A 21,027-nucleotide genomic window follows, 5' to 3' on the forward strand; every position below is an offset into this window, starting at 1 on the left:
TAGACGTCCGGCCGCGCTCTGGACGAGCCAATCGGAAGGCCGGAAGGGGTGGGCACTAGGGTACGTGGCTCAACGTGCGCAGGGGCGGGTAGGTTCGGGTCAAGGAGCAAACCCGGTACAAGATGGCGGCGATAGCGGCAGTGTCGGCGCGTAGGAGGCGGTGAGGAGCCCGGAACCCGGGGGCGCGGCCGGACAGCCCTAGATCCCCCGAGCCCCATATTGCTTCTTTCTGTGGGCCTTCCCATCACCCTGCTACTCCTGGCCTCGCAACGGGCTCTTTGTCCCCGTGGTGGCTACAGCCTCCCAGCGGCAGATTCACGAGTCGCTGCGGCCCTTGTCTGTGGGGCTCCGGGATCTCGCCGGGTGGCTTAGAAAGGCTGAAACTGGGTGTTGTCTTCCAACTTGTCCGCTCCCAGCCGCCCTCTTCCCCTTGGCGGCCTGGGGTGGTCAATGCTTTCGTCTCCTTCCTGCAGTGCGCAGGGCCGTCGAGGCAGGTAGGGGGACGAAATGCATCCCAGCCTGTGATAAAGCAGCCTGTTGCCACACTGCTCCTTTTTCAGGCTGGAAGCAATGCGATGGGCAGGCCATGCTGTATTACCTCCTTGCCCTCCCGACCAGCCTTGGCCAGTTTCATTAATGTTCATTTGCTGGGCACGGCTGGGGCAGGATCCAGTAAGTTCACAGTCTGCATGGATAATGTTGCTCAAACACAACATGTATCGAATGGTTTGGTCTGCTCTCTGGAGTTTTGTAGAACCTAAAAAAAGCTTGGAAACACATCATCGCCGTAAAGCACGGTACACCTAACGGATGTAAAGGGTCAGGAGAGGCATGTACTGTCAACAGCAGTGTAAAAAGGGTGAATCATATACTCAAGTTCTTCTCCAATAAACAGATGTGACTTACCCTAAAGTTCATTCTTGACTTTTAGCTTGTGAACACTTCTCGTTTGGGATGCTTAAGGCATTCCTGAATTCCTAGAACCAACAAATCATAGTTGAAAATATCCTTTAGAAATCATATCCTTACTTGACATCTCTCCAAACCTACTTTATAGACTTGAAGATAGGGTTCCAGGGAGTATTTAAGTGCTAAACGCCTCACTGCTGCTACTTGGGACTGGTGGCCCAAGGTTTCTGTAAGTAGCCACTCCTCAGGACCGAGGCTGTATCTGTGTCTTATGGTTAGGTTTTTCTAGTAGCATTGTCTTCTGCTTGTCTTTTTTTCCTCCAAAGCCTAGTGCACTAGTTCCTAGTGTTTTCTCACTTTGCTGGCTGCCTTTTTTCACTACTGGGGACTGCCAGCCAGCCTTCCAAAATTTCCTGCTTCTAGGGAACTTTCTTCGTTAGCTGATTCCCTTTAAATTTTTCTTTTGGTGATTCTGGGGATCAAACTGGGCCTGGTGAATGCAAGGCATTCACTTGGCTATATGGTAATTTTCTTTAACTTCCAAGTAGATATGAAGGCTGGATAACTGTGTATGGTAGGCCCTGTCTTGGTTTTTATTGCTTAGAAGAACCATGTCTTCTGTGTTGCCCTGCCCCAACCCCTTTCTCATTCATTTATATTTTGAGACAGGGTCTTGTCAATCCAGGCTTGTCTGGCCTCTAATTCACTATGTATATAGACCAGGCCTGGCCTCAAACACATAAGAGATCATCTGCCTCTGCCTCTGCCTCTGCCTCTGCTTATGCTTCAAAGTGCTAGGATTAAAGGTATGCAACATTATGCCTGACTTCCCCCTTTTTTTTAAATGAGTTTTTTGTTTTTAGTGTGTATTTTGCCTGTGTGTGTAGTGTGAGTTTACTTCTGTACATGTATGAAATGAGTTGGTTCTCCCCTGTCCACATGTGGGTCCTGGATAATCAAGCTCAGGTAATTACACTTAGCTACAAGTGCTCTTATCTATTAACCCTTCTTATGAGTCCCCCATCCTCCTTGGGGAACACATCTGAGTGTATTCCTGTATTGCTTAAATCATAGTCACTGAAAGAACTTGTTTAAAGGCTGATGTTAGAAGGTGAGGATGTCGCTGAATGTTTGCCTAGCATGAGTGAGACCCTGAGTTCACTCTGCAACACTGCAAAAAAATAAAATAAAATAAAATAAAACTTCTGGTCCAAGGTTTGGCAGTGTTTGTTTAATACACATGACAAGTGTTTCTTATTTCAAGATGGGGTTTCACATAGCCCAGGCTAGCCCTCAAACTTAATTTGTAGCTCAGGGTGGCTGAACTGTCTTACTGTTTCTACCTCTCAAGTACTGGGTTTATAGGTCTTGTTCCACCATACTTGGCTAGGTTTTCTTTCCTCCCTCCCTTGCTCCTCCCTCGAGTACACTAACTTGTGCTTGCTCTCTTTCTTTTTTTCTTTCTTCCTTTTTACAAAGTTTCTGTAGCTCTGGCAGTCGTGGAACTTGCTCTGTAGACCAGTCTGGCCTCAACACTCCTGTCTTTGCCTGGGTTACACATTAACAGACACTTAAAATCTGAGAGTCCCCATTTAGGATTCATTTAGTAGGTAAATACACCCTCCAAACTAAAATATTACTATCATTTTTTAATGTGTTTTTATGTTTTTTTCCCTACATGTACGCCTGTGCCCCATGTATATATCTGATGCCAGAAGAGGGTGTTGGAAGAGGGTGTCGGATTTCCTGAAACAAATGACAGAAAATTGTGAGCTGGCATGTGGGTGCTAGGAGTCAAACGCAGGCCCTTTAGAAGAACAGCTATTGTTCTTGGCTCCTGAGCTTGTCTCTCTAGCCCTAAACTAACTTGTGTAAATGTGGCTACTAGTCCATAGTCTTTCATTTGATGCCCATTGTGGGCGTGACAGTTTGTGGTAACCTTGATGTAAGGCTTTTCCGTTCATCAGGTCTGATCTGGTTTGCTGATGGTTAGTGTGCTGTACTGTGTATTCTGTACAAATCACGGTCTTAGTGTCAGTCAGCACTGAGCTCAAGGCCATCTTCACCCCTTAGAGGCTGTTCAAAAATCATATATGATTGTCCCTTGTATGCCTTAATTTTCCCATCTGGAAAAGAACTACTAACCTAACATTGACTAAGAAAAACAATGAAAGAAAAGGGCCAAAATCAATGCATATAAAGTAGTTTTGAGTTTTTGAGTCTTGGTTAATTGTTAGGGTTAGGGGATATTTATTTATGCATTATGATTTTTGAGATAGGTTCTCTGCTGCTCATATTAGTCTCTTATGCTCAACTGGTTCCTAACCCTGGCCTAGCCTCCCAAATAGCTGTGTCCTACAAGCATACACCGTGTCCTAGGGAGCTTAAACAGACCCTATTTTAGGCCAATTAAATCAGTGTCTGAAGGTGTTACTAATGAATTGATTCTTTTAAAACTGCAATCATTTGCAAGTTAGGGGATACATCAGTTAGGCTCTTTGAGTTCATTAGGGCTCAGTATGTTTTCAGCTGTTATTCTTTTTAGCCTTAGATAACGATGGTGATTTGTTTTGAAGTTGCAGAACTGTACATCAAAGGAGCTGGGTGTCTAGTGTTCCCAGGACCTTAGAAGTTGTGACTAGCTGATTAGTTCCATCTGATGCCTTACCCCTGAAAGGCATAGTTAGCTTTATTGTTCTGATGTACACACATGGTACCACCATTTCCTTTGGGATTGGCTGTTACTGTTCGTTTCCTCTGAGAGGCTGATGTAACTATAGTCAATACTCAGCCTCTAAAGGCCAGATACACTTTGTCCACTTTCTCTGCCTTTTGCAGGGACAGTGTGAACAAACCATCCCTTCAGACTAACTTCTTTTTTTTTAAAAAATTTTTCCTTTGAGACAGGATCTCGCTGTGTAGCTACAGGTTACTGGAATTTGCTGTATAGCTTAGACTGACCTCAGATTCATAGAGAGCTGCCCTGCCTCTGCCTCCTGATTTTGACTGCTGGGATTAAAGATGTGCTCCACCATTCCAACTCAGAATTGACCTCACCCTTGGTCTACTTGACTTTTTTCCTATTTAATAGGATTGCTTTTTATGAATTGTCTGTTAGGGTTATGTCAAGAAGGTAAGGGCCTTCTTGACTAGAGTGTTAACTATTCTCCTTGTCTTTCCATAGGTCTTGGTTAAGTTTGGTGCTGGCATACTTAGGTGTCTGTCTGGGGATTACCCTTGCTGTGGATAGAAGCAACTTTAAGACCTGTGATGAGAGTTCCTTTTGCAAGTATGTTTCTAGAAGAGGTGAATGGCAAGTGGGGACATGGAGGCTTGTGTGGGAGGTGAGGTGGGGAGTATAATGGTGAGGAGAGGCAGCTGAGGGTATCGAGATGCTCTCTAACCTTACTTCCCAACTATTGGACTTGGCAGACGGCAGCGAAGCATTCGGCCAGGCCTCTCTCCTTATCGTGCCTTGCTGGACACTCTGCAGCTTGGTCCTGATGGTCTCACAGTCCATCTGATCCATGAAGTCACCAAGGTCAGGCAAGACAAGAAAGAGTGGTAGGGATGGGGAAATGGGTGGTAATGTGGGAAAAAGAAATGTAACTAAATGTCGTGTCGGGCTGATGTTGAGACTTTTGACTTTTTTATGAGTGCTTTGCCCTCCATGTTGGTATGTGTACAAATGTGTGTGCAGTGCCCATAAAGGCCAGAAGAGTGTGCTGGACCTACTGGGATGGGAGTCACAGACCAGTATGTGGGTGCTAGGATTCAAACCCAGGTCCTTTGGAAGAGCAGCCAGTGCTCTTTAATGTTTGAACAATCTCTCTGTCCCCAAGACATTTAATTTTGAAGAAATCTGATCTCAAGTTCCTTAAGCCAAAACATTGTAAACTTATATTTGCAATAAAAAAATTGTTTTTGCAAGAAATTTTTATAAGACTCAGAAAAAAGAGAATATTAGTTGTGTATAAGTGGTGTGTGTATACAAATCATAGAACTCAGAGAGAGAGAGAGAGAGAGAGAGAGAGAGAGAATATTAGTTGTGTGTAAGTGGTATGTGTATACAAATCAAACATTTAAGTAAACCAAAAATTTATTTCAAAACAGTTCTTTGGTACAGATATAATTTTATCTTTTTTTTTTTTTTTTCCTAGACAGGGTTTTTCTGTGTAGCCCTAGCTGACCTAGAACTCACTGTAGACTCTGCTGGCCTTGAATTTACAGAGATCTGCCTGCCTCTGTCTCCTGAGTGCTGGGATTAAAGGTGTATACCACCATCACTGTCACATTTTTGTAAGAGCAGAAAACTTTATAGTAAAAACATCATAGTTGATAACACACAAGAGTCTCAAATCTGAACCATAGCGGTTTAGGGAGTGTTCATGGCATTTGAAGTACCATGTTGGCATGTGAATATAGTGTGTTGAGAACCAAGGCTTCAGTGAAGTTGGGTGACACAATGTGGGTGAGCACAGCTAGGAAAACCTTAGGTTCATTATAAGTTCGATTTTTTGGGGGTGGGGGTGGGGGGTTGCTTATTTTTGTATCATGTAGTTCAGGCTAGCTCCACATTTAACTTTGTAGCTAAGAATGACCTTGAATTTCTGGCCTCGCTGTTTTCATCTTCTGGATGCTGGGGTCATAGGAGTGTATATGGCAGCAGGCTTTATGCTGTGCTGACCTTGAACTCGGGAAGTGCACTGTCAGCTGAGCTCCAGGTTTGATTCCGAATATGTTTTCCCATTACATACTGAGAAACTGCTTGTCAGTTTCTTCTTGGCCCTTCCACCCCACCCCCATATTCAGGTATACTATTTCATAGGAGTTACAACCCATAGTATAAGAAACTGGATAGTGCCTGTAATCTCAACACTTGGGAGACAGAGGCAAGAAGATCAAGAGTTTTAAGGACAGCAGCAATCAGTTGCATTGTAAGTTCAAAATTAGCCTGAGTTACATGAGATCTTGCTTAAAAAGGAAAAAAAAGCTAGCTAGCATGGTAGCACACACCTTTAATATCAAGAGGCAGAGAAATGCAGAGGTATGAATTCTAGGACAGCTTGGGCTATATAGTGAGATCTTGTTAAACATAAATCAAGAGAACTGGAGAGAGGGTTGAACAATTTAGAGCACTTGTTGCTTTTTGTTGTTTTCTTTGTTTTTGGAGACAAGTTTTCTGTGTGTAGCCCTGGCTGTCCTAGAATTTATTCCGTGGACCAGGTTGGCTTCCAATTCAGAGATCCGCCTGCCTCTGCCTCCCAAGTGCTGAGATTAAAGGTGTTTGTCATTACATGTGCCTTTCACCTATTGCTTTTAAGAAGGACCAAGATTTGTTTCCCAGCACCCATATGATGCCTCACAAAATATCCGCACCTCTAGTTCCAAGGACCATGCTGTAGGCACTAATCACACACATGGGACACATATATTCATGCAGGCAAAACACTCACAAACAAAAACCAAATTAAACAAAACAAAATATTAGTTTTAAATCTGAATGGTAGGCAAAAGGCTGAGGAGAGAGGATTGGAAGGGTTTGTCTGGTCGGGCTTGTTCTGTTTCTTTAGATTCAGGTTTCTGTTTCTACAGGTGTTGCTTGTGCTGGAGCTCCAGGGCCTTCAGAAGAACATGACTCGGATCAGGATTGATGAGCTAGAGCCCCGGCGGCCTCGATACCGAGTGCCAGATGTTTTAGTGGCTGATCCCCCCACAGCTCGGTAAAGTTTTCCTGAGAAGGATATCTGTCTGATTGCCCTTTTTCCTTCCCGACGAATCTTTGTGGTGACTTACTTTCTTGTGTCAGAGAAGAAGTTGACTGACTTGTACCTCATCTTCCAGCCTTTCCAGCTTCTCTTCTTCCTCTGTTTTACTTTTTACATTTTACATTCACTCAGCAAACAGTTGATGTTTTATCTTCCTGTCAAGCCTAGGCTAAGGATTACTGTTATAAGGAAGTAAGCAAGGCACAGGTCACACTTTGTAGTTGGCCAGCCTTCCTCCCTTCTTTTTCCTCGGTTGTTTAGAATACAGCAGTTCAAATATTTATCTTATATTTATTCATACGTTTACATAGATGATAGGTCTGGCTGCTCTCTCTCTCTCTCTCTCTCTCTCTCTCTCTCTCTCTCTCTCTCTCTCTCTCTGTGAGACAGAATCTCATACTGTAACTCAGGTTTGCCTGGAGACAGTATGCAGATTGCACTTGGCTTCAGGCTCATTTAGTCCTACTGGTGGCTTCAGTATCCTGAGGGCTTGTATAATAAGACTTGAGCTACCATGCAGTACCCTGCTCTCCTCAGTTTGTTAATGAGACGGAACATCTCTGAGGTGTTTTTTTTTTTTTTTTTTTTAAGTTAGTGTGTATATACCTGTATGTATGTATGACGTATAGGGGCCAGAGAACAACCTCTGGAACAATATTTATCTCTCATTGGCTTGGAACTCACTGAGTTGGTTAGGCTGGTGGGCCAGTGATCCACAGGCATTCACCTGACTCTCCTCTAACACTGGGATTATTATGTGAAGCTACCACACTGCATTTTTATCTGCTTCTGGGGATTAAACTCTGCTCCTCACAGTTGGGAGGCAAGTACTTTGTCAACCGATCTCTTTCCCTGGGCCTTATTTATATGTTGTCTTTTGGGTTTACTATTCTGTGGGATAATAGTTGACAGCTTATACCCATTCATCTCTTATGTGGTTTGTCCTTACTGCTTTAGAGAATTTGTTAATCTTGAGTCTTTACCATTTATATATTGTGGGACCTTTTCCTAGGTTGTAACCTTTTAATTTACTAAAGGTATCATTAAAGAAAAAAGAAAACAACTTGGGATTAAGGCTACAACTAATTATAGAGTACTTTGCTAGGCTCTGTACTGAAGTTATTCAAGAAAAGCAAATCACTACAGTAGGGCTGGGGAGCTGTCGGCTCTGCGGTAGACGTGCTTACCCTGTGCAGACTCCAGCTCTCATCCCCACCACACACATGCTTACACTTGAATTCAAATTTATAGGAAAGTTGAAGGAATGACTTCCTTTGTGCCCTACACAGTTTGTGTACTTGCTAACATAACTGTCATTCGTTTGTCTTCCCTAATGAACTTAGCACTGGATTATTAACCACCGTACATACTTAGATTTCCTTAGGTTTTGCCTAGTACACTTTTTCTGCTCTGACGCCAAGACACCATACAGCATTCAGTTGTCATACATCTCCAGATTCCTCTGAAGTGAGACAGGTTTTTAGACCTTGAATATTCTTGATGACCCTAAAGGTGTCAAAATTTGATAAATACAAATTTTTAGTGTTAATATTCTTAGGTTAATGTGTCAGTCAGTTTTCTACCTTGTGGTGTTAGCACATATTGCTTTGTTTAAACTCTTTCTCTTGGGCTGGGGATGTGGCTCTGTGGTAGAGTACTTGTGTAGTATATATGAGGTCCTGGGCTCAATCCTTAGCATTATAAAACAACAACTTTCTCATTCGGGCATGGATCGTGGTTGGCATTTATAATCCCAACTACTTGAGAGGCTGAGGTAGGAGAATCTCTTTAACCCAGATATTAGAGGCTAGCCTAGGCTATAAACTGAAACCTGTTGTTATAAACTAAACAAAGGTATAAACATCAACTGAGAAGAAAAAAAGAAAATTTTTGTTTACCTCTCAGAGAAAACATTTTCTTATGGGTTTTTTGGGGGTTTTTTTTTTGTTTGTTTGTTTTTTTGAGGCGGGGCCTAACTATGTAGCTTTGCCTGCTCCAGAACTCACTGTGTAGACCAGGCTGGCATCAAACTCAAAGATCTGCCTGTCTCTGCCTCCCAGGTACTGGGATTAAAGGTGTGTGCCACCACTTCTGACAGAGAATGCATATGCCTTTCTACAATTAATGTATGCTAAAACATTTTTTTAAATTTTAAATTCTGTCTCCTGACCCCAGTGGCCTTTAAGCAGGTGTGTGTGCTTCTTCTAATAGATCCCTGAATGTTGGTTTATTTATATATTTACTTATTTATTAATTGTATTTGTGTGTCTGGTTATGACGGTGTTCTCAATCTTCTTAATGCTGCGACCCCTTCATACAGTTTTTCATGCTGTGGTGACCTCCACCCATAAAATTATTTTTGTTGCACCTTTATAACTAATTTTACTGTTATGAATTGTAATGTGAATGAATATCTGTGTTTTCAGGGGTCTAAGGAGACCCCTGTAAAAGGGTCTTTGGATGCCCCTCACTCCACCTCCCCGCCCCATGCAAAGGATCTCGATCCACATGGTGGAACCCATTGGTGTATGGTTTTGTACATGTAAGTGCAGGGAGGCCAGAGGACCCCTGGAGCTGGAGTTAAAGGAGCCTGTGAGCTGTCTGACATGGGTGCTGGGAACTGACCTGAGTCCTCTGCAAAGCAGTATGGGACAGCTGATGAGCTGTCCCCATCACCCCCAGTGAGCAGTGTGTATATGTGCAAAGGTGCACATTCATGTGATAGCTAGAGGACATCTCTGGTGGGGTTCCTGGGATGTGTTCCCCGCTATTTTAATTTTTTTCACCTTTTTAATTTTTCTGATCAGCTTGGGATTTAGCAAGTAGCTTAGGCTTGCTGGCTAACCTAAAGGATCACCTGGCAGTGAAATAACAACCATGCCCCATCATGTCCAGACCCACCTACATTTTTATGTAGGTTCTAAGGATTGAAGTGAGATCCTTTTACAAGCATTTTACTTGTCTGTCTTTTTAGCTTTTTACTTTAAACTTTCTTTAAGAAAGGCTCTTACCATGCTCTGGCTGGTATGGAACATGTTCTAAATGAAGGTGGCTTCAGACTTGAGGTAGGCCTGTCTCTTCCTTCCAAGTGCTGGGTTACAGATGCGTGCTCCTATACCCAGTTGATTTATTTATTTTGGGTCCAGTAGAGTGGTTTAGTAGGTAAAGATAGCTCTGGCTGAGCCTAAGGACTTAAGTTGAATCTTCCACGCTCAACATGAGAGAAGGAGAAATTATACTCCCAAAAGTCATACTCTGACCTCTACGTGTTCACTGTGGCACATGCTAATGTGTCCCCACAAAATAAATATAAACTTAAAAAAATAAGTCTTGTTCTGTGTATTTATGGTTCTTTGTATACTGGCATATATGTGGAGGTGTGTATGCACCATAGCATGCATGTAGAAGTCAGAGGATAATTTGGGGATTGGTTTGCTTCTTCTACAGTGTAGGTCTTTGGAACTTAAACTTAGGTCATCAGGTTTAGTAGCATGCATCTGCCTGCTGGGTCATCTTGCCAGTCCTCAAAAATGTTTAAAATTCTTAATGAGTTTTTTTTCTCCCTGAGCTATGTATGACCTGCTGTCTGCAACAGGTCTCTGGCCTTTGCTTCCGTGTGTGTGTGTGTGTGTGTGTGTGTGTGTGTGTGTGTGTGTGTGTGTGTGTGTATAGAGTCCCCTTTGACCTCTTTCTTCTCCAGGCTTTCAGTCTCTGGCCGTGATGACAACAGTGTGGAGTTAACAGTGGCTGAGGGACCCTACAAAATAATTTTGACAGCACAGCCATTCCGACTTGACCTGCTAGAAGATCGAAGCCTCCTGCTTAGTGTCAATGCCCGAGGACTTATGGCCTTTGAGCACCAGAGGGCCCCCAGGGTCCCGTGAGTACAGGGTGGGGACTAAAGGGAACTTACTGTGGTAGTGCCTAGAAATATCACAAGGTCTGGCATTGTACTCTTGGGAAGAGACTGGGTTCAGAACAGCCAGATAGGGCCAGGAGGGTGGGAGATACTCTCAGAGAGGGTAAAACCAGATCTGGGTTGCAATTTTCTCTTTCTTGTGCAGATCAGGAGGCAGATACTTTTGTCCCTGAGCTGTACACTAGGCACCTTCTCTGGGAAGTCTGCCTGGTTCTGCTCTCTCCTTCCCCTTCTCACATCATCACATTCCCCTAGTGTATTTTCTTCTTATTTATTTATTTATTTATTTATGGTTTCTTTTTTCCCCCCATCTCTGGAAGTTTGTCTACTGAAACTCACTTTTATGTTTCTGTTTTTGTGTTGGTTTTGTGCCTCCTTCCCCTTCCCTACTCATCTCCTCCTGCCCCAGTTTCTCGGATAAAGTTAGTCTCACGCTCGGTAGCATATGGGATAAGATCAAGAACCTTTTCTCTAGGTAAATCCATGGCCATTGGTACTGTATCTGTTCCTCTTCCCTCACCTACCCCTCACTCTGGCCCTCTGGGGAAGTTGCCCCAGACCTTTCTGTTCCCTTCCCTTCACCATCTGTCCTTTCCCCACTCTTGGTATTCGGGTCCTTGTTTGCTGTCCCCTGGCCGTGAGCCCTCTGGGAGGAAGATGAGTGCTGGAAGTCTTTAAGGAATGTAGGAAACTTATTGCTTTGCCAAGGGGTGGAGGGATGCTCCATTTTGCTGTGATTCCTGGCTCTCACTTGGAATACGTTTGAGATTCTGGAGAGAACTGTTTGCTAGCTGCCTTTGAAAAGCATTCTTTGGTAAAACCTTTTGGAGTCCCTTTTGTGCCTGGAGAGGCTTTTTATCGTCTGACCAACTTGCCTTTGTAAAGCACAGTCAAGAAAGGTCAGATTTTTTTTTCTCTATGATGGCAGCAGAGCCAGGACTGGCATTTAGAACCCAGGTCACTGAACCACCTTGCCTGTCTCTTCTAGATACCAACAGAGGCTGTTGATATGGGCCTGTGTGTAGAAAGTACTTCCTGCTGGCATTTTCTCCTCCTTTTCCTCTGTCAGTTCTTTCCCCGTCCTTGCTCACTGGGCTCCCTTCCCAAACTGTAACAATCAGTCCCTCCTCCAGTGCTTTTTCATTCCTTTGGACCCTTGGCTCTCTATTCCCTCACCCCTCCTTCCATTAGCCCCTCGTCCCTGCCCCCTCTGGATTGGAGCAGACAGCTCTCCTACCTTCCAGGCAAGAAACAAAAGACCCAGCTGAAGGCAATGGAGCCCAGCCTGAAGCAACGCCTGGGGATGGTGACAAGGCAAGTTGAAGTGGTGGGTGGTTGGAGTGGAGTATAGGGCAGACTGGGAGGCTGGTGAGTAAAGGCCCACAGGAAAGTTGAGCCTGTGCTCATCCTAAGGATGAGATTTAGACCGTGAGAGTGGGAGAAGACAACTGGTGCATGAGTGAGTATCAGTCCACTTTTCTTACAGCCAGAGGAAACCCAGGAAAAGGCTGAGAAAGATGAGCCAGGAGCCTGGGAGGAGACATTCAAAACACATTCTGACAGCAAGCCTTATGGTGAGGGGCAGGGAAAGCCCTGGGTAGGGGCACAGAGGCATCTTGCCAGACAGAAGCTTTGTAAACCATCCTCTGCTTTTCTTTCAGGCCCCACATCTGTAGGTTTGGACTTCTCTCTGCCAGGAATGGAACATGTGTATGGGATCCCTGAGCATGCAGACAGCCTGAGGCTGAAGGTCACTGAGTGAGTCCAGTACTAACACTAGAATGGGGTTAGAAAAGGGGGCAGCCAGGGCAGGGGATTTGCTCATACAGTTGCATATTCTAGACAAGCATAATTTTCTTCTTGTATCTGGGTTACCTCCTTGATTATAAGCTTGTTTTAAGGAAGGAGACTTCCCTTGTCTCTCAGCTATGTCTGTGGGGTAGCATTTGCATATGCTCTAGCCTGGCCATTCATTAGCCTAAGTCTGTCTGTCTGCCCTCAGGGGTGGTGAGCCATACCGCCTGTACAACTTGGATGTGTTCCAGTACGAGCTGAACAACCCCATGGCTCTGTATGGGTCTGTGCCTGTGCTCCTGGCACACAGCTTTCATCGAGACTTGGGCATCTTCTGGCTTAATGCTGCTGAGACGTGGGTTGATATATCTTCCAACACGGCTGGGAAGGTGAGAGCCATGAGGAGAGCTCTGCTGAGAGTCTCTCGTGTCTTATAATAGGGATGCTGGATGTGAGTGTGAAAACACCAATGGCACAGGTTATTTGAGAGACAGTCTGTAGCCATCGCCAGATAATCTTCATGTGAAGCCATTGCCTCTCTGGCTTGAGAAGATTCTCTTGTTACCTGTCCATTCTGTAGGAACACTCTGGGTTGCAGGGATTATGTTGCCAATCTCTGGGCCTGGAGAGATGGCTCAGTGGTTAATAGCACTGGCCGCTGCTCCTACAGAGGTCTTGAGTGCAATTCCCAACAACATGATGGCTCACAGCCATCTGTAATGGGATCTGATGCTCTCTTCTGTCTGATGCCCTTTTCTGTCATGTAGGCATACATGCAAATAGAGCACTCATATACATAAAATACATAAGTAAATATGTCTCGAAAGAAAAGGGTTCCCAATAACAGGGAACAAGACAGGTATCATCAGGTTATTATTAGGCAAGAGGACTTCAGGAGTGGTAAATGGCAGTGTGGTCCATGAAAGCTTCCTTGAGGAAATGATACCTTACTTTTAAACTACAGTGAGGTGTTAGCTGTGTGAGCACTCAGGAGAAAGTTGCTGCCTTTGTTCAAGTTGGCAGTGAAAAGCTGACTTCTCTTTGTCTCCTTCACAGACCCTGTTTGGGAAGATGCTGGATTACCTGCAGGGATCTGGGGAGACTCCACAGACGGACATTCGTTGGATGTCAGAGAGTGGCATTATTGATGTTTTCCTGATGCTTGGCCCTTCGGTTTTTGATGTCTTCCGGCAGTATGCTAGTCTCACAGGTAGGTGATATTTCCACTTCTGCCAGCCAACAGCTTCATTTTTCTGTTGTTGAGAAGTTAGGTTTGTACATTTTCAGACATTTTCTCTACCCTTGTTTTCCTACCCTAACTCTCTTTTAGTATCCTCTTACTCTATAAGCTGGTTTAATCTGATCCCCAGTATGTTTTTGTTCTTTTCTTCCCCTTTTGTTGTGTGTGCATGTGCGTGCATGACTTGTATGTGTATGTGTGAATTTCCTCAGAAGCCAGAAAAGGGCATGTGGAGCTGCCATTTCAGGTGGTTGTGAGCTGCTTGATGGTGGTGCTGTGAACCCAAACTTGGGTCCTCTGGAAGAGCAGCAAGAACTCTTCAGCCCCTGTGACCCTATCGTTTGAACCTGCAGGGACCCAGGCATTACCCCCCCTCTTCTCCCTCGGCTACCACCAGAGTCGCTGGAACTACCGGGATGAGGCTGATGTTTTGGAAGTGGATCAGGGTTTTGATGGTCATAACATGCCTTGTGATGTCATATGGTTGGACATTGAACATGCTGATGGCAAGCGGTACTTCACTTGGGACCCCACCAGATTTCCTCAGCCCCTCAATATGCTTGAGCACTTGGCTTCCAAGAGGCGGAAGGTAAGGAGGTCCTGTGGCTGTGTCTGGTTTTCCTGCAGGAGGTTGAGGCACAGCAGCCTTGACCACTTCTACTTGTGTTCTCTGCTCCCAGCTGGTGGCCATCGTGGACCCCCACATCAAGGTAGACTCTGGCTACCGAGTACATGAAGAATTGCGGAACCACGGGCTGTATGTGAAAGCTCGGGACGGCTCTGATTATGAGGGCTGGTGCTGGCCAGGTAGGCAGGCCCAGAATTGAAGGGGCAGCTAAGAAGGTAGCGATATTTTAATATTTTGGTTTTGCCTCTTTGGGGATTGAGAGTTGATGTTTTCTTTCTCAGGCTCAGCTAGTTACCCTGACTTCACTAACCCAAGAATGAGGGCCTGGTGGGCTAACATGTTCAGCTTTGACAATTATGAGGTAGGAAAGACTGTCCATATGTTTTCTATCTTTTCTACTTTGCCTTCATGAATAAGCTTTTCTGTTCAGTGCCGTTGCTTTTGTTGAACCTGTAACATTTCATGGGTACTTGAGATCTTGAGCTTTCTTTCTGACAGTGTTTACCTTTATCCTCTTCTTTTCCCTATACATGATTGGTGCCTGTGATTTCAGGGTTCAGCTCCTAATCTTTTTATTTGGAATGACATGAATGAACCGTCTGTGTTCAATGGTCCGGAGGTCACCATGCTGAAGGATGCTGTACATTATGGTGGTTGGGAGCACCGGGACATCCATAACATCTATGGCTTATATGTGGTAAGGGACCAGGAGAGGAAAGTTGGTAGACAAAGGGAGGACAGTCCTTAAACATGAGAACTATATAGTTGTCACCAGATGACAGATTCTCCTGTCTTTCTTCCTAGCATATGGCGACTGCTGATGGGCTAACACAGCGCTCTGGTGGCATAGAGCGTCCCTTTGTCCTGAGTAGGGCTTTCTTCTCAGGCTCCCAGCGCTTTGGTAAGACTTGGAGAATAGAGCTGTGGCAGCTGTGCTTGAGAGTGAATGCCTGTAATCTCAGCACTTAAGGATGCTGAGTCAGGAATAGCTTTAGTTGTAGGGCTGCCTGGACTGTCCAGGTAGTATAGGCTACCCTGATCTGTTTAAGTATGACTCTGTCTCAAGGGAAGAATAAGCAAAAGCTTAGGTGTAACACAAAAGTATGAAGGCCAGATCAGAGGAGCATGGTATCTTTGAGGAGCTGCACACTACAACCTCCAGCTGTGTATTTTGATGTGTGAATGGTGTATCTAGTCCTTGTTTAAGCCTTCTGGCAGGGATGGAGGGGGAGCACTGCCTAGCTTATGCAAGGCCTTTGCTAAGTTCCTAGTACCAAAAAAAGAGGAGTTGTATTTAACTTTACTATCTTCAGAGTGTCCTGGCCTCTTGACAGTAACTGTGGCAGGTCAGAGGTCACCTGTGTAAAGGCTGAGTCTGTATCAAGCTCCTCCCCTTTTGACTTCCTTAGGAGCTGTGTGGACAGGGGACAACACAGCGGAATGGGAACATTTGAAGATCTCTATCCCTATGTGTCTCAGCCTGGCGCTGGTGGGGCTTTCCTTCTGTGGTGGTAAGAAACGGAGAAATTTGGGGTTTTGATTGGGATAAAGTCACAGGACCTGGGCATGAGCAAAGAACAGAGTATTTATATGGATGGCTGCCAGCGCTTCTTCTTTGCCATTTTGCAACCTGCTCCTTCTCCTCTCCCAGCGGATGTGGGTGGCTTCTTCAAGAACCCAGAGCCAGAGCTGCTTGTGCGCTGGTACCAAATGGGTGCCTACCAGCCATTCTTTCGGGCTCATGCCCACTTGGACACTGGGCGGCGGGAGCCGTGGCTGTTTGCGTCTCAATACCAAGATGCAATCCGAGATGCCTTGTTCCAGCGATACTCTTTGCTGCCCTTCTGGTATACCCTCTTCTATCAAGCTCACCAGGAAGGGTTTCCTGTCATGAGGTAAATTAGTCAGTGTGGTCTGTGTAGACTGGGAGATAATGAGGTCTGGTTTGCATCTCTGGGCCCTTTTCTTTCCCTTTCCTGGGCCTTGTTTGTAAGATCTGATTTTAATAAGAATATGAAAGGGATGTCTGAGGATGTAATTCATGGTAGAGTACTTGCCTTTTAATGTGTAAAACCATGGGTTTGGTCAGTCCCCAGTGTCACCAGGCTAATGAAATGGGTAAAAGCAATTGCCATCAAATATAGGAAACTGAGTTCAATCTCTAGAACATGATGGAAGTAGAGAATTGACTCCTAGAAATTGCAAGTTTTTTTTCTGACCATCACATGCATGGCATGTGACCCTCCATACCCTCAAATTATAGTAGTAGTAATAATAATAATAGCCTGGTCTCTTTGTATATATCTATAATCCTGAATTTAGGAGACTGAGGTAGGAGGAATGAAAGTTCAAAACCAGCTTATACTACATAGCAAGGTCCTGTCTCAAAAAGAGAGTCATGGAAAGACTAAAGGGAACAAGTGAGTGATGGAGGTTAACATCTGAAAAAGACTTCCAGCAGTGATAAGTTACGACAAAAATAAGTAACATAGAGTAGGTAGTCACGAGGCCTTTTTGAGAATATGGCCATGTTAGTAACCCGTACAATGAGTAAAGTAGGTTTGTGATCTCAAGGAAGGACATTCCACATAGAGGAGGCTGCAGGTGCCAAAATTCTCAAGTGAAACAAGCCAGTAAAAAAAAAAAAAAAAAAAAGGTCAGTGGGCCTTTGGGAAGGAACTGGTAGGAGAGAGTGTGTTTGGGAATGAGATGATACTTGTGCTCCTAAAGGGCCTTGCCAGCTATGTGTCACTGAGTGTTCAAGGAGGCCACTGACAGGTAGAGAAGAGTTGATAGAAGAGTGGAGTTAGAGAGGTGAGATAGAAAGCACAGTGATCAGGCAAGGTGGAGGTCTGTCGCTGCAGCTGAAGTCCTGAATCCGTTGGCTCAAAGCTGGATTTCTCCCAAGTGTGATTCTAATTGCTAGCTCTTGGAGGAGAGCATCTTTGACCTCTGAGAAAATAATGTCTTCCTTTTCTGTCTTGCATCTTTCCTAGGCCCCTCTGGGTACAGTATCCTGAGGATATGTCTACCTTCAGTATAGAAGATCAGTTTATGCTTGGTAAGAAATGGGAGGACAGTTGGTAGTCGGTTGGACGTGGGCTTAACAACATATAGGATATGTATGTGTGGAGTTGGAGTAATTATGGCTGGATTTGTAATAGGCAGATGCTTTTAATGCTCTCTAGACTGGCAGCTAATGCCCTCATTCCCTGTTAATTCTGGTATCTTTTAGGGGATGCACTCCTTATTCACCCTGTATCGGATGCTGGGGCCCATGGAGTGCAGGTCTATTTGCCTGGCCAAGAAGAGGTAAGTTACAGGATGTTGTAGGTAAAGAAGCAAAAGGATAGAATCCCTATGCACTGAGTGATCCAATATCTTCTTGTCATCCACAGGTGTGGTATGACATTCAAAGCTATCAGAAGCATCATGGGCCCCAGACCTTGTATCTGCCAGTAACCCTGAGCAGTGTGAGTATACTTCTCTAGCTGCCATCTCTTTGCTTGTACATCTCCAGAAGGGGAGGAAATATGTAATTTGGGGAGCAAAGATGTTGAAAGGCCGAAAAGAGTAGTGCCTCACTGCAGCGCTTCTGCCTTAGATCCCCGTGTTCCAGCGTGGCGGGACAATTGTGCCCAGGTGGATGCGTGTGAGGCGCTCTTCAGATTGTATGAAGGATGATCCTATCACTCTCTTTGTTGCTCTCAGTCCTCAGGTGAGTTCCCAGAGGTTGAGCTACCTCAGCTATCTGCCTGTATTCTAGGACTCAGTCCTCTGGGGTGTGAATGAAGGCACTCCCTCTTTGGCTTAAGTCCTCATCTCTTCCTGCACAGGGTACAGCCCAAGGAGAACTCTTTGTAGATGATGGACACACCTTTAACTATCAGACTCGCCATGAGTTCCTGTTGCGGCGGTTCTCTTTCTCTGGCAACACACTCGTCTCTAGGTAATGGGGTCCTCTGTATGGGCCTTTCCTTCAGTGGGCTTAGGTTCACTGTGCCTGTTACCTTTTAACTTCGCTTTGGATTATCTTTCTGCCAATTTCTCCAATTGGCATTTGCTTTTGTTGCCTCCAGTTCAGCAGACCCCAAAGGCCACTTTGAGACACCTATCTGGATTGAGCGAGTGGTCATAATGGGGGCTGGAAAGCCAGCAGCTGTGGTACTCCAGACCAAAGGTTAGTGAACGGTCTGGCCTTGAAATGGGGAAAAAGAAGCAGAGGTAGGGTTGACAGGGTTGCAGCCTTGCTATGTAGAAATAGCCTATTATTGACTGTGGTGTTTGTCTTCCTTCCACAGGATCCTCTGAAAGTCGCTTGTCCTTCCAGCATGACCCTGAGACCTCTGTGCTGATAGTGCGTAAACCTGGCGTCAATGTGGCATCCGACTGGAGTATTCATCTTCGATAACCCAAGGAACTTGTTCTGAGTTGGGAGGAAGGGTGTGATGGTATTGAGTTACCTTTTCCTTTGCCTTGGAGTTTGATCCTACCTAGATTTCACCTTCTAATTCCAAGACCCAGATTCTGTCAACATCTGGGCAAGAGGACAGGGCTGTCCTAGGGCTCTGAATTCCTCTTGTGACCTAGTCTTTCCTTCTGTGTGTTACCAAGCCCTTCTCTTCATATCCAGTATCCTGTTGTTGTAACTGGAGCACAGTCATTTGTGAAGACCTGAGGGGTCTTGTCTTTTTCCCTTCCTTAGGGTCCCTACCTTTTCCTCAGACCTCATCTATTCATGCCTCTTGTGTGTTGATGCCATTTCTTGGAAGAAGATGAGGGCAGTGAACTTTAGGGTTCCTCTTCTTCTTCCCATTTCCCTCCTTTCCAAAATGCCCACCCTTTCATTCCTTCCTCTGAATGTCCCCTTCTGTTCCACTGATGCACTGGGACCACCCCTTACCTGGTAAGGGACGAATGGATCAAGATTGAGGTTCCTGGAGAATGTCCTCTTCCTTCTCATCTCAACCTTTTCTTCCTGTTTCTTTCCAGAGCTGCTGCATTTCTCCCATCCTTAGAGGGAGAAGCTTCCACACAATTAAGAGGGGATAGTTATTAAACTTCTCTTGCCCCTCTGGTCCCTTTGGGACACTCAAGATAGAGAAATGAGTTGTGGTTTCACTGAATCACGGTCACCTGTATTTATTGCTGGGGAAAAGGCTGAGAGTGGGAGAGATGATCATGTTATCCAGGGATGGCTTCAAGCCCTGGTAAGCGGGTTGAGGGAAGACTCAGGAACCAGGAGAAATATTTGTGGGAATTTTTTTTTTACTTCCTCTGGGTTCCCAACTGTGACAGGTTTTGATAAAAAGGAGAAACAATAAAAAATAATAAACCACAGATAACAATTGGATGCCTGAATTATAGTTGTAAACTGAACAAAATAGCTCCAGTAGATAGTGGCCTACCATTTTAATCTGTATGAGCTGCTTCATTTCAGCAAAATGAGCAAACGTGAGGCTTTAGGTTGGTGGATTCTAGTCCTTTAGAAGAACCCAGCAAAAGGATCTTAGGAGGTAAATTGGTCAAAAAACTGCTTTGTCTCACAAATATAGGGGCCTGAGTTTGATCCATTGTAAAAAAAAAAAAAAAAAAAAAAAAAAAAAAAAAAAAAAGCTGAGTGTGATGGTAGGCTTTTGTAAGCCTAATTCTTGGGAGGTGGAGACAGCCTACTTGGTAACTTCTAGTCCAGTGAGAGATCCAGCTTCAAAACAACAAAAGGATAAGGATGATGCCTGAAGAACACTCAAGATTAACCTCTGGCCTACACACATTTCATATTTTAAACTGGGCTTAGTAAGTAGTGATCAGAGGCAGGTGAATTTCTGAGTTCGGGGCCAGCCTGGTCTACAGAGTGAGTTCCAGGACAGCCAGGGCTACACAGAGAAACCCTGTCTCGAAAAGAAAAAAAAAAACAAAACCCCAAACAAACAAAAAACAAAGTAGTGATGAGAGCTAATGGGTTCTCTTGGAAATAAATACAGGGTCAAATGTTTTCATCAAAAAGCTATGTTTAACTAATAGCACCTTTTTAAAATTTGTCTCACCATATAGCTCTGACAGGCCTGGAACTCAGGAACTCTTCTGCCTCCCCTTAGAGCTGGGATTAAAGGTATATGTCACCATGCCTAACCTAAGGAAGGATTTTGATATGTAGCCCATTGGCTTTGAGCACCTGGTCCTTTAGCCACAGCCTTCCAAGTGCTGATATTAGAGATAGCATCACCACACTCAGCTTTTAAAAATTGGTTTGCATTGCTGGGGTCATGCTCTATGCCAGCATCTTAAGTTGAACTTGCTAGCAAAGAGCTTCTGTTCATTTGTTCTGGAGTCTGGTAGATTGACTAAGTTGGGAGTTCAAGGCCATTCTAGACCACAGACTCTTTCAGATAAGGGGGAAAAGAAACCTTTCCAAGCAGAATGGTATAGGTCAAGGCCATCCTGAGACTTTGATGTAGGTTGAATGCTATTCTGGGTTAAGAGTCTCAAAACTATTGCCAGGAAGGTTGCAGAAAGGTTGAGTAGTGGATACTTGGTTACAGGGAAAAACAGTTATGAAATTTTGTTTTGTATGATAGGGTAACTAGATAATTCCTAAATAGTTTTTAAGAAGCTAAATGAAAGGATTTTAAATGTTTTTATTATGATGTAACATTGAAATAGAAACATACATAGTTACTGATAGGAACATAGTTTTTTCTTTTGTGAGTTTTCCCTTTTTATTGAATATATGTTGAAACAATATATATTGTTCAACAAAGATAATCAG

General features: G+C 44.5%; 1 protein-coding gene across 2 annotated transcripts; it reads left to right on the forward strand.

Annotated features, from left to right (window-relative positions):
- The first annotated feature begins 23 nt into the window (after positions 1-23).
- On the forward strand, positions 24-19,606 carry Ganab (glucosidase II alpha subunit). Of its 2 annotated transcripts, XM_076916876.1 has the most exons (25): positions 24-160; positions 4,094-4,198; positions 4,342-4,450; positions 6,505-6,632; positions 10,378-10,557; positions 11,006-11,071; positions 11,841-11,914; positions 12,087-12,170; positions 12,258-12,354; positions 12,599-12,779; positions 13,447-13,600; positions 13,984-14,219; positions 14,311-14,437; positions 14,540-14,619; positions 14,812-14,955; positions 15,063-15,159; positions 15,668-15,769; positions 15,910-16,153; positions 17,255-17,319; positions 17,494-17,570; positions 17,657-17,731; positions 17,863-17,976; positions 18,095-18,207; positions 18,338-18,438; positions 18,560-19,606. In XM_076916876.1, the coding sequence occupies exons 1-25, from the start codon at positions 123-125 to the stop codon at positions 18,667-18,669; spliced, it is 2,901 nt and encodes a 966-aa protein (XP_076772991.1). In that variant the 5' UTR covers positions 24-122; the 3' UTR covers positions 18,670-19,606. The 2 variants fall into 2 exon arrangements, with proteins under 2 accessions (XP_076772991.1, XP_076772993.1); XM_076916878.1 differs by lacking the exon at positions 11,006-11,071 and having other exon boundaries at positions 25-160.
- Positions 19,607-21,027: the final 1,421 nt, after the last annotated feature.

Source organism: Arvicanthis niloticus, chromosome 1, assembly GCF_011762505.2.
Source record: "Arvicanthis niloticus isolate mArvNil1 chromosome 1, mArvNil1.pat.X, whole genome shotgun sequence".
NCBI classification, from domain to species: domain Eukaryota; kingdom Metazoa; phylum Chordata; class Mammalia; order Rodentia; family Muridae; genus Arvicanthis; species Arvicanthis niloticus.